Source organism: Tenrec ecaudatus, chromosome 4 (genome assembly GCF_050624435.1).
Source record: "Tenrec ecaudatus isolate mTenEca1 chromosome 4, mTenEca1.hap1, whole genome shotgun sequence".
In the NCBI taxonomy this organism is placed as follows: domain Eukaryota; kingdom Metazoa; phylum Chordata; class Mammalia; order Afrosoricida; family Tenrecidae; genus Tenrec; species Tenrec ecaudatus.
In genome coordinates, this window is record NC_134533.1 from 925,662 (window position 1) to 943,488 (window position 17,827).

The 17,827-nt window shown below is 59.7% G+C and overlaps 1 protein-coding gene across 1 annotated transcript; it reads right to left on the minus strand.

The window, feature by feature from the left end:
- Positions 1–539: 539 nt before the first annotated feature.
- Positions 540–11,005, minus strand: CHID1 (chitinase domain containing 1). Its single transcript, XM_075545178.1, has 13 exons — positions 10,869–11,005; positions 7,551–7,703; positions 7,001–7,150; positions 6,653–6,785; positions 6,200–6,241; positions 5,820–5,926; positions 5,583–5,644; positions 5,229–5,321; positions 3,546–3,647; positions 3,315–3,470; positions 1,390–1,470; positions 1,197–1,239; positions 540–1,084 (listed from the first exon to the last, which is right to left on the minus strand). The coding sequence occupies exons 2-13, from the start codon at positions 7,659–7,661 to the stop codon at positions 986–988; spliced, it is 1,179 nt and encodes a 392-aa protein (XP_075401293.1). The 5' UTR covers positions 7,662–7,703; positions 10,869–11,005; the 3' UTR covers positions 540–985.
- Between the last annotated feature and the right edge of the window lie 6,822 nt (positions 11,006–17,827).

The window sequence follows — 17,827 nt, forward strand, 5'->3', positions numbered from 1 at the left end:
CTGGCCCCCACCTGACCCCATGGGTGCTGGCCACCAGCCCCCAAGGCCCCAGGCCAAGCAGAGGCGCAGACACAACCACCGCCGGCAGACCACTTCATGGCCCCCCTCCCCCCCTGACGTGGAAGCTGGGCCTGGCCTTGGGAGGGCCCCTTGGTCCTAGGCTCCAGCTGCCTGCCCCACCTGCACCCCTCTTCTCAGCCTGGGGGAAAGGTTCATGCTTGTTCTCTGCTTGCTTCCAACCTGGGCCTGAGGTCTTGTGGCCACCATACCTGTCCCACACAGGAGCTGAGGCATCCCGACACCTGTCCTGTGCCCACCATCCCCTCTGCACAGCCCAGGCTGGGCCAACTCCAGGTCGAGGGAGGTTGGGCCTGGGCGGCTGGCTTCCAGAGGGACTGGGCACTGGTCCCTGCCTAGAGCTGCCATGGGCAGGGCAGCCCTAACAAGGGAAGGCCCTGCCTGCCAGGGCCCACAGTTCAGTGTGGCCTCAGGAGGCCCTGGGTGGGTGGGGGAGGGCACAGCTGGTGGCAGAGACCAGGTCAGGCCAGCAGGTTCCAGATTTATTTCTCGAAGCTGCAGGACACAAGGGACCCTGAGGTGGGTGGCGGAGGGCTTGCCTGGCCAGTTCCCAAGAGGTGGCTGCCAGCTCTACAGGGCCTTGGCCTCTAGGTTATCCCCACCCCCCCAACTGCCTCCTGGGTGGGGCTGCGTTCCTGTGGCACCCCAGCCAGAGCCCAGCTGGACGGGCGTCTGCTGTGGGTGTCCCAAGAGCTGAGCCCAGGGCTCGGTTCCATTGGGAAAGGCCCACTGGATGCCCCTCGGGGAGGGGCTCAGCTGGCAAGTTCGGGGCTCCGAGGCCTGCCCCTTGCTTGGGGCAGGTGTGCAGCAGACAGACAGGTGAACGCCAGGGAGCCTTCTAATCGCTCTATAACTTAGGAATGAGTCCTGGCCAGCCTGTGCTGTCCTGTGCGGGGCCGGGTGCTGCTCACAGCAGGTCGTAGAAGTAGTCCAGGCCCTGGCCCAGCTCCCAGATGGAGAGCCCGACACCCAGCTCCTGGGCCAGGTCCAGCCGCACCTGGACAGACTGGGCAGAGGGGGGAAGTTAGTACCCCACAGCACCCACCCTCCTAGGCCTTCCCCTGGTATGCCCTGGGGGGCTTGGAGAGGACCCGGGTACCTGACCAGGTCCAGCCTACCTTCAGAGTCGGGTAGAAGACAACGTGCCTCCCGCCACGGCTCCTGGAAAAGACAGGCCACCCCTGCAGCACCTGCTGCCCCAACAGCACTGGCCCAGGACACAGGTGGCTCCCTCACAGGGCTCCCTCCCGTACTGAGTGTGAGCTGCTGCCCATGCCGGCAGGCCGCAGTGCCTCCCCTGTAGACTTGTACCTTTTGTACTCAAAGACGTGCTCGGCGGCCTGGCCATCCCATATGAGCTGGGGCCTGTGCTCCTTCAGCATCTGGATGTACCTGTGGGAGGTGGTTGTCGCTCAGGGGCAGCCCCTGCCCCAACCTGTGACCCAGAAACCCTCTCCCTACTCCTGAGGTGCCCCCACCTCACCCGTCCACATCCTTCCCTAAGGAGTACTCGCTCACCCAGACAGTGGACCGACGCCTAGCCGTGACCCTGGACGCATCCACTGCCCGTACACTGAAACAAGCCGCCTCTGGCTCCCTGTGGCCCAAGCAAGGTGGCCCCTCACAGCACAGGGTATAGACCAGGGGCCTGAGGTTCGGGCCCCTCGCCAGGTCTTCCCTGCCTTCCCTCCCCAGCCGGCCCTCTAGACCCCAGTCTGGTGGGGTCTGCCTCCCCCAACCCTCAGTGCAGAGGACAGGCTGTTCCCAAAATGCCCCAGGGTCTGAGCTGCTGGGATTTCCGGAGTGGGGTGTGGTGGTGGCGGGGTGTCCTAGCAGCATCGTCTCTGCAGTGACCTGTCGGGGCACTGACCACAACGTCTGAGCTACTGGCTGAGTGAACGGAAGGCCACTGAGGATGGTGCCTGGGGCTTGTAGAGCAGTACACCCATGCAACCCAGACAAGATGAGCAGACCCTTGCTGGGAGGCCCGGAGCTCTAGAGCGCACCCTGCACCCCCATCTCCCCTCGAGCCCTGACCAGGGCACAGCTTGGATGGAAGGGGAAGGGGGTGAGGGACCCCCCAGGGTCTCAAGGTGTGAAATCTCTCAGGATAGTGGAAGCGGAGAGAACTCGAGGGGCAATAGCCTCTAAACAGCCAGAGGGGTCTCCTGGCTCAGGGGTGGGGGTCAGGCCAAGGCCCCTGCAGTTGGAGGGGACCTTGGGTGCAGGAGTTGTGAGACAGTTGCCAGGCCCACAGTGTTAAGGGTGAGGCCACTGCCACCCGAGGCCACGCTTCAGGGGGGCTGAGTGCGACAGGGTCCCCTCCCCGTTCCCGAGTCCTGGAGGCATGTGGACTTGGGTGGACTGGGTCACTGGGCAGAGGGAGCGATTCAGTGTCTGGCTTCACTCACAGTGGGAGTCACAGCCCGAGAGGCCTGTGTGTCGGGGGTGGGGGTGCAGGAGAGACTGTCAGCTGCAACCTGAACACACACACACCCTGCGAGTCACAGAGGCCTCAAGGAAGGGGTACACAGCTTGGCACTGCCCCAGCTCCGAGCAGGGGAGCAGGAGGCCGGCTGGGTGGGCAATGGTGCAGGGGAGGGGTGCCTCCCTCTATGGGGGACAGTAAGATGGAGTCCCTTCTGCAGGGCGGTCTGAGGGCAGAGCCCCCCAGGAGGAGATGCACCCTGGGTGAGAGCCACACAGCCCTTGAGGCTGGCTCTTGGCTCCCCTGCCAGTCTGCCCTGAGGACGCCCATAGCTGCTGTCACCATGTCACCAAGGAGGAGCTCTCCCCACCCTGGAGTTGCAGGGCCCCGTTCTGCTGCCGGCAAGCAGGCTGGCTCCAGACACTTGCCGCCAAGATGTGTCCCCAAGGCCCCTGACTGCTGTCGGCTGCCCCATGCTTGCTGAGCCAACATCCTGCCCCTGCAAGGTGAGGGTGGTGGCGAGTCCTTCAGCAGGACTGGGGAACGAGCGCATCTCCTGCTGCCACGGCAGATATGGCCGCCCCACACTGCCCTCCCCCACTCCCACTGCCTGCCCCGCCACCCACCTGTCCCTATTGTCACTGCCGCCTGCCTCTCACGCCACCAGCACATCCTGTTCCTGTCACCCAGTGACATGAAGCCCATCTACATCCCGATCCGATGTCACCTGTCCATGCCATCCTGTACTCCACACCCAGGTGCCAGCTACGCTGTCCCTGCCCCCAGAGCCCCACTGGCCGCCCCTCACCTGCTCCCCACGACAGGTTCACGGGCATCCCTGGAGGCCGAGTAGTCCACGCCGTAGAAGTTGAGGCCCAGGAGGATCTTATTCCGCCACTTAGACTTGGGGTCCAGGACCTGGACGCAGGCTCGCACCCAGGACAGAGGCGCGTTGGGGCCAGGCCTGCAGGTGATGCGGGCTCAGCCTGACCCTGAAGTGCCACTGTGACCGGGCCCCCCATGCCTGACCCACACTCACTGCTGGGCTGTGGAGTAGTCGTAGGTCATGAGGCTGAAGCCATCCAGCACCGGGGCCAGCTGCTCGAACTCCTGCTGGGTGAACATGCCCAGCTGGTGTGTCCTGAAACAATGGCCAGCAGGCACGGCGGCGGTCAGCTCGGGCCTGTGAAGGGCACAGGGCCCCCACCACCCTGGACACATTCGAGGACACGTGGGGCATATACATACACATCAGGACACGTGCTCACCCAACATCCTCACGACACACACGCGAGCACATGCCCACACAGACACGAGGGCACACACACAGGACAGACACGAGGACACAGGACAGACACACATAAGGGAACATGCCCACACACACATACACGCGAGAACATTTGCACAGACACCCACCCGAGGGTGCACTCGTTTGTGAAGGGCAGGCATGCATGCAGCATGAGTGCTCACCCAGGTCTAAGGGGGCCCAGGGAGGCGCCTCACAGGGTCACATCCTCTCATCTGCTCGAGGCCACCCAGGGACCGCCCTGGGGCCAGCCCCTCGGGCCTCTAGGCCCCACCCTTGGAGCAGGGCATCAATGGCAGGGGTCCCAGGTACATTGTCCACTCAGCCTGGCTCTGGGCAGGTGGTGGGCAGGGTGTGTGTGTCTGTGTGTAATGTGTGTGCGCATGTGTCTGCATGTGTGTGTCTATGTGTCTGCATGCGTGTATATGTGTGCATGTGGGGTGTGAGGGCTTCCTGGACACTGGGTCACCTCCCTGCCAGCACTGCCCTGGGGCGGGTAGCATGATCTTTGCCACATCCCTGTAGTTGCAGGGAAGTAGGGTCTGGCAGGGGGCGTTGGAGGGTAGAGGGGTGGGGGACAGCTTTCCCTGCTCACTGCTGGGGGCCTAGCCTGAGGCTGCTTCCTGTTGCCCCCCCACCCCCAGAGAGCCTCACTGAGGGGTGGGGGTGCCTCGTGGGCACGTATCTGAAGGAGCTCTGCAACACGGGCCTCAGGAGGGCAGGAGCTGTGGGGCCGCAGGGCTGAGAAGAAGCTGTCCTTATAGAAGACTGGTACCCAGAGCGTTTCTGATCCCAGACTCGGGGAAACTGAGGACAGTCCCCGAGATTTGCATGGCTGGGAAGCCGAGTGCTGTGGGCTGGACGCAGGGTCAGGGTTGAAGTACGGCTCCCCACCCCTGTTGCAGGTCTGCACTCTTGTGGCGGGTGTAGGGGGGGCACCCCAGTCACCTCCAGGCTGAGCACAGTGGCACAGTGAGGCTGCAGCAATGCTCTGGAAACCTTTGCTGAAGGTGAGCACCTGAGGCCAGGGTCTATGCCTCCTGCCCCCACCTGCCCAAGCAAGCAGGGGTCCCACCCATAAGCCCTGTCGCCCCAACTTGGGGTTCCCAGCACTGCCTGCACCAAAGGCAGTTCCTCTTGCTCATCACCAGCCCTCTCCTCAACCTACTTCCTGGGAATGATGGATGGGCAGGGGCCCAGTCATGGCCCCTGCTGGGGTCTGCCTGTGGGACACTCCACAGGCCCTAGCCTGGCTCCATCCCCAGATGCACCAGCCCAGTGGGATGGGAGCCTCAGGGAGCCCTGACTCTGAGAGGAGGGGGCAGGGGAGGGGAAGCCCCCTCCTCTCTGGGTCTGGGGAGGGAGGGAATCTATGCAGAGAAAGCCCAGGCCAAGCCTCGCCCACCAGGCACTCACCCTGGGGCGACAGCGGGTGGGACGGCCAGCAGGAGGAGCAGGTGGGCTTGCTGCAGTGCTTCAGCCATGTGGGTCAGCATGTGGACCAGGCCCCTGCAGGCAGGCGGGCAGTCAGGGCCCAGCCCCAGGCAATAGTGCCAACACCCCGGGGTGGGGAGTGGGGAGGCCAAGAGGTGAGCCAGGCCCAGCCTGGGCCATATAGGGCAGGTGGGGGGTGGGTGGGGGAGGCAGGGTTGCCTTGGACCCTTCCCACCCAGGAGACCAATGTCACCACACTGCCCTAGTGAGCAGACAGTCCCCTGGCTTTGGCTAAGGCTAAGCCAGTTCTCCGCCCCTGCCCAAGCCCCCACTCACGCCTGTTTCTGGCCTAACAGCTGGCTCCAGACTTCCATCACGAAGCCATCAAAGTGCTGGTTCTGGAAGGGCCGGGCACAGGTGAAGGACCCAGTGCTGGGCTACCCTGGGCCTCCCTCCCCTGCCCCCTCAGCGCCCCGGCCTCCCTCCCCTGAGCATCCCGACCCTCGATCTGAGTGGGTGGCAGGCAGGCTGGGCTGGCCCCACCAAGCAGGCACTGGAGCCTGCCAGGCTCACCTTGGCAACTTGGACCAGTGTCTTGCCAAGCTCTTCAATCTCGTCCTCGCTGTCGGAGACGCTCCTGAAGTCGTCCAGTGCCCAGTCCTCAAACAGAAGTCGAGGCACTGGGGGCAGACAGGTAGACCGTCGGTCACGCGACCTGCCCCGGGGCCTGCAGAGGGGCCATGCTCACAGAGCAGCTGTGCCCAGGGCCTCACCCTGAGGGGTGGCCCCACTGGGTCCCCATCTGCCTCCAGGACAGCGGCTGCCCAGGCAAGACCAGCTCGCCAGGCCCTGCACTGACACCTCCTAGGTGGTTCCTGAGCCCCAGGGCCCTGGTGGGCATGGGACAGACAGAGCGGTGCCCAAGGTGGGCTGCCTGTCACCACCCAACTCACCGATGCGCAGGCCTTTGTTCTTTCGGACTGCTCGCATCCAACCTACGGACGGACAGAAAGACGCCGCGTCACTCACCCGTGCCCTTCCTCCTGCTCCTTGGCTCCCTAGTGCCCTTGGGTGCTGGACAACATAGGCCCATGGCTGGTCAACCCAGGCCTCCCCCACCCAGACTCCTGCCTGGACCTGAGGGCCATGTTAGTGCCCAGGTGCTCCCTCAGCCGAGACGCTGGGGTCCGTCTCCAGATGGTGTCCCCTATCCCCAAAGGCACTCAGGGCACCTCCTTCTTGCACGGGGCCCGATGCCTGACTCCACATATGCTGCTCACATGCCCAGGATGGGGCTCCGCAGCCCTGCCCACTGTGACCCTCAGGACACCCTCACACACTCGGCCAAGGTCTGGCCCACGCTCACTGCTCTGGGCCCAGGCGTGGTGGGTGCGGAGAGGGAGGACCTTGGTCTACGTCGTGGATGCCCGAAACCTCAAACAGCTCCCGGCCGCGGCGCTTCAGCTGCAGCCAGACGGGCGAAACTCGTGTGAACTTGCTCCCGAATGTCTTGGCCACGTCGTAGCCGTGGCTGTTCCACTGGGAGAGGGATGCAATGAGGGTGAGGCGAGTGTCTTGCGCTCCCTGGGGTCACACCACTGCCCGGGAGCACCCACCCCCAGGCCCCCAAGCTATCCTCCCGTCTTCTCCGTGCTGCCCATCAGGAGACACCTGGACCATGCACTCACCGCAGTCCTGCCTGACTCTCCCCCCTTGAACCATCACTGGATGTCCACCACCCCGCCCCGCCTCACCGGGGTGACGTAGCCCAGTACTGGCCCCTGGAAGTGCCTCTCACGGGCCTGGGCGGCACAGTAGCTGCGGTGCTCCAGGACCACGTCCTCGGCCCGGGGGGCTGTCACCACGAGGCCACGAGCCTGCACAGGCTTATCGGCCAGTTGTGTCTGGGGGCAGAGGAGGCCATGTGGTCACTGCGGGCACGACACAGCCAGCTGAGGATCCCTCTCTGACTGCCCAGCCGTCGCCTGGGGAACCAGCACTAAGCATCTGAGATGTGCGGGCCCAGCAGAGGGGATGCTGCAGAGGCAAATGGGGGCACTGTGGGCCCAGGGGGACTGAGATGGGGATGCAGGGGATGCTGGTAGGGTGGGGGTACATGTAGGATGCGGAAGCAGATGGCCCGGGGCACAGGTGGGGTGGAGGTACAGGTGGTAGGGACACCCAGGTGGGGCGGGGGCGCAGACAAGATGTGGACACAGGTGTGGGGATGAAGGAGGGTGCAGAGCAGCCTGCATCTGCAGCAGGTGGAGCTGGGGGAGGGGTGTCACCCACTGGGAGTCCCACCTTCTCCAGCAGCGTCTTTGTGGCAGCTTTCTTGGCATCTGACTTGGACAGGGTTGTGTGAACGAAGCCGCAGGCCAGGGCCAGCCCCAGCATGCCCAGGACTGTCCTCATGACGCGCAGGCCCGGTGGAGGTTGAGCTCAGTGTCCAGGGTGCTGCGGAGAGAGCACCCAGCTCAGGGAGCCTGCCTGGGACCTCGGTGGGGCCGGACTCTGCAGAGCCCCACCCAGGACCTCCTTGGGGGCCACTGGCTCTGCCTGACACCCAGGAAGGGGCCTTGCCCCACTATCTATGGCCCCTGTCCCCTATAAAGTGCTGGAAGAAACTCTGGATCCCACATGTATGGCTGCAGGGGTGCTTCCTGAGTGTCATGGGAGCATAGCAGCATGTGTCCACATGCCGCGTCCACAGGCAGTCATGCCATATCCATGCCCACCGTTCACTTCCACAGGCATGTTCCACGTCCACATATTGTATCCAAGGGCAAGTTTTCCATCCACACCCATGGGCCCACATTCCCTGTCCATGTGCCATGTCTACATTCACGGGTGTGTTTCATGTCTACTCCCATGTTTCACTTAGAAACGCGAGTGCACAAAAAGCAAGCTCAAAACCCAGTCACTAGGCAGCACACATGTGACATGGCAACGGTGCTGGTGATATCTGTGCAGGTGCACAGGTGTGCTCTGGTCAGCAGTGCAGAAGCTTCTGCGGAAGGTGGAGAAGCGGGGAAAAGGACACTCGGGGAGGAGGTGGGGAAGGGACACTACACTGTGGAGCTGCGGTCAGAGACAGACCAGATGGGATAAGCTCTGGAAACCTGCGCCCAAGCCACACGGAGGAGAGGGTAGCCTGCCCATGGCAGGGGCAGACACCCACATCAGCAGCAGGTGAGCGACGCTAAAGCAGATCCAGTTCCCACTTGGGGATGCAAGGGTGACAGCCAAGCCCCACAGGCTGCTCCACTCTGCCCAGATGCTTCCTGGGTGGGTGGGCGGGGGCTCCACCTGCTCTGACCAAGAGCCCCACTGTGTGCACAGGCTCCTGGCCCACAGGCACGTCCCCTAGGTGCCATGGTTACTGGTCAGTTGCTAGAGCAGGCCACAGGGCAGGGACAGGAAGACCCGGCTGTGATGGCCCTTCACTTTCCTCTCTTGGGGACACAGGCCAACATCAGACTTACCAGGGACCAGAGGGTGCTCCTGAGTACTGGCTGGGGTCTGTCAGGGCCCGCAGGGCTCAGGGCCAGAGCCCAGCACTGAGGGATGGGCAGCAAAGCCAGCCCATATTTCTGAGTGAGGTCCCTGGTAGAAACGTGTCAGAGGATCTTGGCATATATGTGCCTGTTTGTGAGCACATGCATATGGCATGTCACACGTGTGGAGTCACACACAGGTAATGCGTGCATGCTGGTACACAGGTGCGTGTGACGTGTGGTACATTTACATGCATGAGGTGTGTACAAGATGCATGTTCAGCATGCTATGTGCAGTGTTTGTAGACACATGTAGTGTCATAGGGCCACATGTGGATACACACCATGTATGTATGTATGATACACATGTGCTATGTGGACACATGTACGGACACTGCAGACAATTACATGCATTGTGTAGAGACCATGCAGGTATGTGTACCTGTGCATGTCATGAGTGTAGTATGTGGGCATGTATGGGTGGTCTCTGTACAAGCACCTGGTATGTGTGCCTGTGATGTGTGTGGTACATGGACACACATATGTGAACACTGCAGCCAGGTGGCCTGAATCTAGTGCAGTATGCACATACATGTGTATGAACACTGCATGTGTGTGTGGTCTGTGTCTGCATATGTGCATGTGGTACAGACACGTGGACGCTGGGGGCATGTGTGTGCGTGATATATATGGTATGTGTACACTGCAGGCATGTGGTATGTATGCTTGTGCATGTGTATGCTGTGTGGGCACGCATGTGTGAACTGGGTGAGTGTGTGGTATGTGTGCCTGTGTGTGTGATGTGTGTGCTATGTGGAAACGCATGTGTGAACTGTGTGCAAACACCTGTAGCTAGAGTAGCCCAGGGGTCTGACTCCACCTGAAGCACGAATTTCTCCTGTGCGCCGTCTCAGTCTTGAAGAGCTGGTTGGTGGCTGTTGTTTAATTGACTTCACCCCTCAGTAACTCACAGCGGGGACCAGGGACCTGCATCCCCCTCCCCCCCAGTCACTGGTCCAGTCCAAGGAGAGTGGCTTCACAGCCACAGGAAGCAGATGGTGCTCAGTTCCCACCACACAGGGCTGCTGAAAGGACCATGCTGGTAGGTCCTGGAGAGGGTGGAGGGCAAATGTAGAACCCCCCAATCATGAACGAGGGCAGCCTGGTCAGTTGGGGGCAGATGGCATTCCTGAGAGTATGGCCCTGGTCACCTTCAGGCCTCGAACAGAACTCGGGCAGCTCCTGTCAGTAACCACCCACCCACTAGAGGGGCTGCAACGAGTGAGTTGAGATCCAACGTGTAGAAATGGTTCTCCACACAACTGATGATTTTCTCCGTACTCTTTCACCTCAGTTATGACAACGCTTTTCAGAAAAGCAGCTGTCCCGGCACTGGCACACCATCCCCTAAGCTGCAAGGCTCCAGCTGGACCCCGACAAGGGGCAGCTGGGGCGTTTCACATGCTGCTTTAGGGCAGGTGTCCCACCTGTTTTGCAGGTGAGGGTCACTGGACCCTGTGAGGGCAGGGCAGTCACAGCCCAGGGCCAGCAGCTGCCACGGCCCGTCCCCCATCCCCCCAGACACCAGTATAACTACACCGCGGTGTGGCTCATTCACCACGTGCCACCGGGTTCCAGCGTCACCGGTTCTTCATTGGGGGCAGCCCTGGCCAGTCTGGTCTGCGGGAGGCCGGAGGGTCACACGACCACTTGCACAAGCAGGGTCCATCATTCACACCCACAATTCCTCACTCTCCCAGGTACAAGCCCGTCTGTCAGTCTGTGCACATGCTGACCCTGTCCCTCTGGGGCACACTCGTCCTCATCCACTCACATGTCCTCGGCTCTCACTCTGCGACCACACCCGGCACACTTGTCTGTGCTCCCTCTCACACCGTCCACGCGCACTTGTGGACACCCGCAACTGTCCACTCGCCCGTCCACACGCGCTGGGCCCACGCACTGACGCCCCCACTCGCTGTGGTCCACGTCCGCTGTCCCTCTTTCACGCGCACAATCCCTCCTCCCCGCTCCCGCCCGCGATCTCGCGGCCCAGCGCCCGTCGCGGAGCGGGAGGGACGCGGGACGCGGCTAGTCCCGGGCCGGCCGCTGCGGAGCCGCTCACCTTCCCCGCCGGTGGGCCGGCCGGACCACCCTCAAGCACGGCCGGAAGACGCTCGCCGGCGTAGCCGGAAGTCCCGCCCACAAACCGCCCGCCGCCGCTCGCGGCGCCACGCCAGCCTCAGCGCAGGGCACGCTCCGAGCCGGGCCTTGGGGGCGTGGTCGTCTGGGCGGGTCCTAGCGACGGGGCGGGGCCGGGGAAGCCGCAGACCCGCGGGGGCTCCGCCCAGCGCTCCCGGGCTCGCGGCAGGGAGCGATGGAAGGGTGCTCGCGGCACGGACATCTGCGCTGCGGCCACGTGCGATCACCGGGGAGCGCCCTGGCCGCGGGGCTGGCGGGGACCCCGGGCGGGGGGCGCTCGGACGAAGGCCTGCCTGCCCCCACCCCCGCGAGGCAGGCGAATCTTGCGTCTCGGCCCCACCGCGGGGGTCATTAGCCAAGAGGCACCCGTGATGGGAGCTGCAGACCCCACTGCCCGCAGCAGCTTCCAGCAGCAACCACCGGCGGACCCCACCCTGCCCCTCCTCAGCCCCCAGCCAGCACCCACACCCGGTCATTTCCCCATTTCCGCTGCCTGCCAGACTCTCCCTAGACGCAGCCTTGCCAACTTCTGCTTGGCACGGCGCTTCCTTCTTCCTCTTCCCCATATTTCCTACCAGCTGACCCCCAGATTTAGCTGGGGGCTGTGCGTGCTGTGGGGATCCTCCTGCCCTCCACCTGCCCCACCCATCCCGTACCCGCTGCTGGGCTGCCACTGGACAGTCTGCCTCTGCAGCCCACCAGCACCCCTGCAACCCCAACTGCCCCGGAATGATGGGGTGGGGTGGGGGCCTGGCCTGAGACTATCCAAGTGGGGTCCCATGAAGACTGATTTCAGGACCTTTCCAGCACGATCAAAGGCCTGAAGTGCAAAGGGGACTTACACCTTTAAAAATCCAACATGTAACAACCCCCCTCCCTTACAGTCAAAACCCCTTTTCAGCTTAATCAGCAGAGCTGCCCCAGCTCAGGAAGGAGGCTAGCAAGGTCAGTAAGATAAGTAGCCAGACAGGAGCCATCACCCACTTTTGGATAAACAAGGTGCCATGAGGCTTCGGGGGATGACGATCTAATGGCCCCTGGAAAAATGTTGGTCTAGATAATTTCCTAGTGAGCATTGTGGAAGCTGGCTTCCTGGAGGGTCCATTGCATCTTGGAACCTTGTGAAAACCTGCTATTCCCCTTCTGTAATCATCACCCGTTTCTGGAGATTAACTTCAGCGGGGGCAGGGCTGAATCAGAAACAGCTCAGAGGGGAGGCCTGGCTGTTTTCCTCCTGCTGCTAGGAATAACCTAACCTTTCACCAATCAACCTGGTCTCTGCTTTTGGCTACAGAGACAGGCTCACTGAACCCCTTGCAATCAGACAACAGGAGGAGTTACAAAATGCAGTCGGGGCACCCACCCCTCTGGGCAGGGTCCCAGGGGCGCAGTCAGGTCATTAGGACAAATCTGTCAGCCTGCCAGCTGGCCCGTTGTGGGGGTCAGGTGCCATCCAATCAGCTTTGAGTCCGAGTGACCTGGTAGAAGACAGAAGGAAACACGGAGGCCAGTCCTGCACCACCCTCACCGCAGGACCGCTGCTATGTCTGGGTCCATTGTTGCCATCACTGTGTCAGTCGGTCTCATTGAGGACCCCTTCCTCTTTGTGTCGGTCCGGGTGGACTAGAGGAGCAAATTCATAGACGCTCATAGGTGTATATAAGAAAGAGCTTTAGATACAAGAGCAATTGAATATTGAGAAAACATCCCAGGCCAGGCCAGATCAAGTCCATCAGTTTGACATTAGCCCATATGTCTGATACTAATTTATAAAGTCCTCTTCAGACTCACAAAACACATGCAATGACACTGAATGCAGGAAGATCATAGGCCAGTTGGTGAGAAGTTGTGGGAAACAGAAAGATTTCTCCCAAGTTGTCTCCCCCAAATATATGCCAAACCCAAGATGCTGCTTGCTACACATGGTGGATGACTGTGTACTCGGAGGTCATTGAAAGTAGGTCAGAGGCTATCCTCCCTCAGGGGTTCAAGAGCAACCAGAGTGTACAGTCCGCCTCACTCTAAGTCGGCCACTCCCTTCTGACAGTGCTCCCTGAAGGAGTGCCCGAGGGCAAGCCCAGGACTACTCAACAATGACTAAGTTTAGGCCACTAATTGAGTCTAGGGTCCACCCATCTTGCCACATATGTACCCCTATTCCCTCCCTTTACTATTGCGGGTACACCCCTAGGTCATCCCCTCCTATTGCTTGTATTGCCTGTGTTACAGCCCCTTCTCATGAGTACATTGTGATCTGTAGTCAGAGCGCTTGCATGCCCCCAAAGAGATAGAAGCTTTGGTGAGAAATAAAACCTCACGAGAGCTCTCTCCTGCCCTCTCGTCCCACCGCCACGTGTGCCACCGAGAGGAGCTGAGGTGAGCACGCTCCCATGAAATGTGTCTGACTCCTTCATGCTACTCTCTGCTCTACCTCCTCTACCGCCCTATGACTTCACTATGGTCTTCAGAGAGCTTAACGGTACAATTGTGCCTACTGAACCCGTGATTAGTTGTCGGGGGCTGGCTACCCCCACAGGAAGTCTTGTGGATCCACTGGCATTGTAAGCATCCCAGCACTGGCAGGGGTCGCTACTTGGCTTCTACAGCTCAGAGCATGTGTCTTGTCAGCTGCAATGTCTCTCAGGAAGTCAGCAGAGAGAGTGTCTCCCGCCGTGAGTTCCCAGAATCCTCAGAAGGCCACGCCCACACAGAGGCCTCATTGGCTGTGACCTGATTGACAGTCTAGACTCCAGCCCTTCACTCTGAATCTTCTCAAAAATGACACATGATTATATAACTACCACTCTTCCCCTGACCCTCCACTCTACCAAGCATGATGGCCTTCTCCAGGGACGGAGCCCTCTCCAGATGACTCTGAAATTGCAGGCAAGAGGAACTGGCTCCAGCTAAGTGGATTGCAAATCACCTCTGTGGGTGTTATGCATCTTTTAGCAGGAGAGGGATGCTAAAAGGAGCCCTGGGGTGTCGTGGGTTACGCGCGTTGGGCTGCTAACCACAGGGTTGGCAGTTTGAAACCAGCAGCTGCTCTGTGGGAGAAAGAGGAGACTTCCTCCTCTGAAAGAGTGACAGTCCCAGAAGCCCACGGGACACTTGCACCCTGGCTATGGAAGGACTCGATGGCAGTGAGTTTGAAAAGGAGCCCCGGTGCTTTAGTGGTTACACATTGGGCTGCTAACGGCAAGGTCAGCGGTTGGAAACCACCAGCCACTTCAAGGGAGAAAGATGAGGCTTTCTATACTTACAAGGATCCGTTGTCTCGGAAACTCACAGGGGCGGGTTTTCTGTCCTGTAGGGTCGCTATGAGTTGGCGCCCACTCGATGGCAGTGAGAATGCTGGGACAAGGCGCCCTGGGGGCGTCGTCAGGTGAGTGTTGGACAGTTTACCAATAGGCTGGTGGCTCAAACCCACCGGCTGCTCCCTGGTAGAAAGACGAGGCTGCCTGCTCCCACGAAGATCTGCTGAGCCCCAGGCTCCCTGTATAGCACGGCTGTGGGACAGAGTCGACGCAGTGGCAGTGGGTTTGGGTTGTTTGTTTTAAGAGGTCTGATGTTGCCAGGTATTGTTGAGTCCGTTCAACTCCTAGTGACCCGTGCCCCACAGAACAGAACACATTTGATCCCCTTGATGCAGCCACGGAGCCCGTCTGTCTTATGCAAGGCCTTCCTCCTTTCCCCCGCCCCTCTGCTTTACCTAGGACAGTCACTTTTTCCATGTACTGACCTCTGCTGGCATGTCCCAAGGTCACGAGACGCTTCTAAAGAGCATTCTGGCTGTACTGCTTCCCAGACAGTCAGTATTCATTGCCAAAAATGTAATCCCAGTGCATCAGTTCTTCCTGGGTCTTAACCTTCTTGCACAGGCAGATGAGGGAATGAGGGATCAGGTGCAGCGCAGTCCTCAAAGAATCTTTGCTCGTCAACACTTCCAGGAACTCTTGTACAGCAGATTCACCCAATGCCATGCCTTGTGTACTCCCCCACCCCACCCCCACCCCTTTCCCTGCCCTCTCTGCCCCTCCTCCTCACCTGATCATTGGCTTCTTGCCAGCTGCTTCCAGGAGCATTCATTAGGAAATACAGCCCTTCCTCGCTCACCTGCTGCCTGTGCTGTCCAGTTCTGAGCACGTGAGGGTTCTTGACATTGAGTTGCCATCCAGAGTGGAAGCTGAAGAGTTTGACCTTCATCGGCAAGTGCTCCAAGCCCTCCTCACTTCCCGCGAGCAAGGCCGTGCCATCTGCCTCGCGCATGTTGTGCATAAATCTTTCTCCAATCCCGATGTCTGCTGCTGCTTTTCAAAAATCACCTTACTGGGGGCTCTTACCGCTCTGATTCCAGACATTCGTTGGATCAGGCATATTTGTACATATGTTGCCATCATTGTTTCCAAAATACTTTCTACTTGAGCCCTTAGTATAAGGGCTCCTCTTTTCCCCCCACCCTCACCCGCCCTCCCACCCTGTGAATCCTTGATCAATTAATTATATATTACTGTTATTTCGAATCGTACCCTGTCCATGGTCTCCCATCACATCCGCTTTTGTAGTGCGGTTGCTTGGGTGATTTGCTCAGCACCACATTGAATAAGGACCGGAAACGCACCTCACCTTTGCTGATCTTAACCTCACAGTTGTCCAGTGTTCTGCCTCTTGGTCCAAGTACAGGTTCCCATGAGCACAGTGAATGTTCTGGAATGCCCCTTCTTTTCAAGGCTCTTCGTTGTTTCTCTGACCCACCCAGTCGAATGCCTTTGCAGAGTCAATGAAACACAGTAAATAGCTTTCTGCTATCCTCTGCTTTCAGCCCAAACCCATCTGACATCCTCTTCCGAGCCCAGCTCGAGTCTCCGGCAGCTCCCTGCTCATCTTTTGCTGCGGCCGGTTTTGAACGACCGCCCACAAAAACACTTGAGTCTCTCGGGGAACCTGGCACCCTGTACTTGGCATTTCTGGAACAAGCAGCAGCTCTTCAGCCTTAAGCTTCTAATTGCCTGAGCTGTGGACACATCTGAGAAGGTTTTGTCACCGATCCGGACAAGTGAAACATTACGAGGGGACCCCTTAGTAATGAAAGGCTGCCCCTTAGTGCGAGGGTGAGACGCTTGGACTCTGTGGTAGTTACCTGATCTGGTGTCGATTTGAGGATGAAGAGTGTGGGAGTGAAGTCTAGCCTGTCAACAAGGATGAGGCCTGTGTGCGCCTGGCCTTCTCCTGAGGGTTCTGGGGACTCCTGTCTTCCTCCTTGGAGGCGGGAGACACACTCTCTCTCCGCTCACTCCCTGCAAGACACCCCTGTGGAGAAGACCCGTGGAGAGAGGCTGATGGAGCCTGGCCTCTGGAGCCGCAGAGACCCCTGCCAGTGCTGAGATGCTACAATGCCACCCCACCAGATCTGCAAGACCTCCCACCCACTGGCTTTGATCTTCCTGAATTCAGCGTCATTGCATGTGTGAGTCTGAAGAGGATTTTATAGATTGGTATCGGACATATGGGCTAATATCAGGCTTATGGACTTGATCTGCACTGGGCTGGGATGTTTTGTCAATATTCAACTGCTCTTGTCTATAAAGTTCTTTTAAAAAATCACTTTATTGGGGGCTCATCTACAACTCTTATCAGAATCCATACATGCATCCATTGTGTCAAGCACATTTGTACATTTATTGCCATCATCATTCTCAAAACCTTTGCTCTCTACTTGCGCCCTTAGTATCAGCTCATTTCCCCCCTCCCTCCCGCCTTCCATCCCTCACAAACCCTTGACAATTTATAAATTATTATTATTTTGTCATGTCTTACACTGTCTGACGTCTCCCTTCACCTACTCTTCTGATGTCTGCCCCCCAGGGAGGGGGTTATATGTAGATCCCTGTGATCGGTTCCCCCTTTCTACCCCACCTTCCTATAAAGCTCTTTCTTATACACATATGCACGTCTATGAGTTTGTTTCCCTCGTCCACCTGGACTGACACAGGCTTGTTGACTCTGGAGAGGCCAAAGGGAGAGACAATCCAAGGCCGCGGGCCAGGAGCCAGCTGAGCCTTTCCTGACACCTGAGCAGCCTTCCCTTTTGAAGTCTGGAGGGAGACAGGCAGGGCAGGAGGAGGCAGAGGCAGAGGCAGAGGCTCTGAAGGGCAGGGCTGGGGGCAGGGGTTCCTACTCCTTCCTTGCCCTCAGTCTGGCGGGGTGCATAGAGGACAGACAGAAACAGGGTGAGGGCCTCTAGAGAGAGCCCTCTTCCATCAGCTCCACACCCACTCTGAGCTCCGGGGCCACCTGCAGACCAGTGCCCTCTGCCCACACCCTGACCTGCCAGGGTCCCAGCCCCGTCCCCCTACACTCTGGGTCAGTGGGCGCCTGGTGATTGTGGGCCTCCTGGGAGTTGGCTTGCTGAGGCTCCTTGTTTGGAGAGTCAGCACAAGCCATGGCGGCCCCTTCCTGGCAGCGGCAGCCCTGTGACTCCATCCTATGTTAGCCGAGGGCCTTGGCAGGGGTGGGGGTCACCCCGAGGGCAGGCCCCAGGCCACTACTGCTGACTGCGTCCTGTCTTTCCCCGCACTCCTGCCGTCAGGCCGGAAGCCAGGATGAGGGAGCCAAGTCAGGGCTTCCTGCATCTGCCCCACTCCCAGCCCATGGTTGGAGAGAGCCCCCATGGGCCCTGGGTTCAGCCAAGTCCCGAACAAGAGCACAGGGAGCTTCCGGAAAGACTCCAGAGCCAGCACAGTCCCTTCCTGCCTGCCCCCCACCCTGCACCCTGCGTGGGAAACTGTCATGAAGTCGGTGCTGACTCACAGTGACCCGTTGGGTGTCCCAGGCTGTGGCGACAGGAACAGGTGGCCATGCGGGGGCTGGTGGTTTTGAACA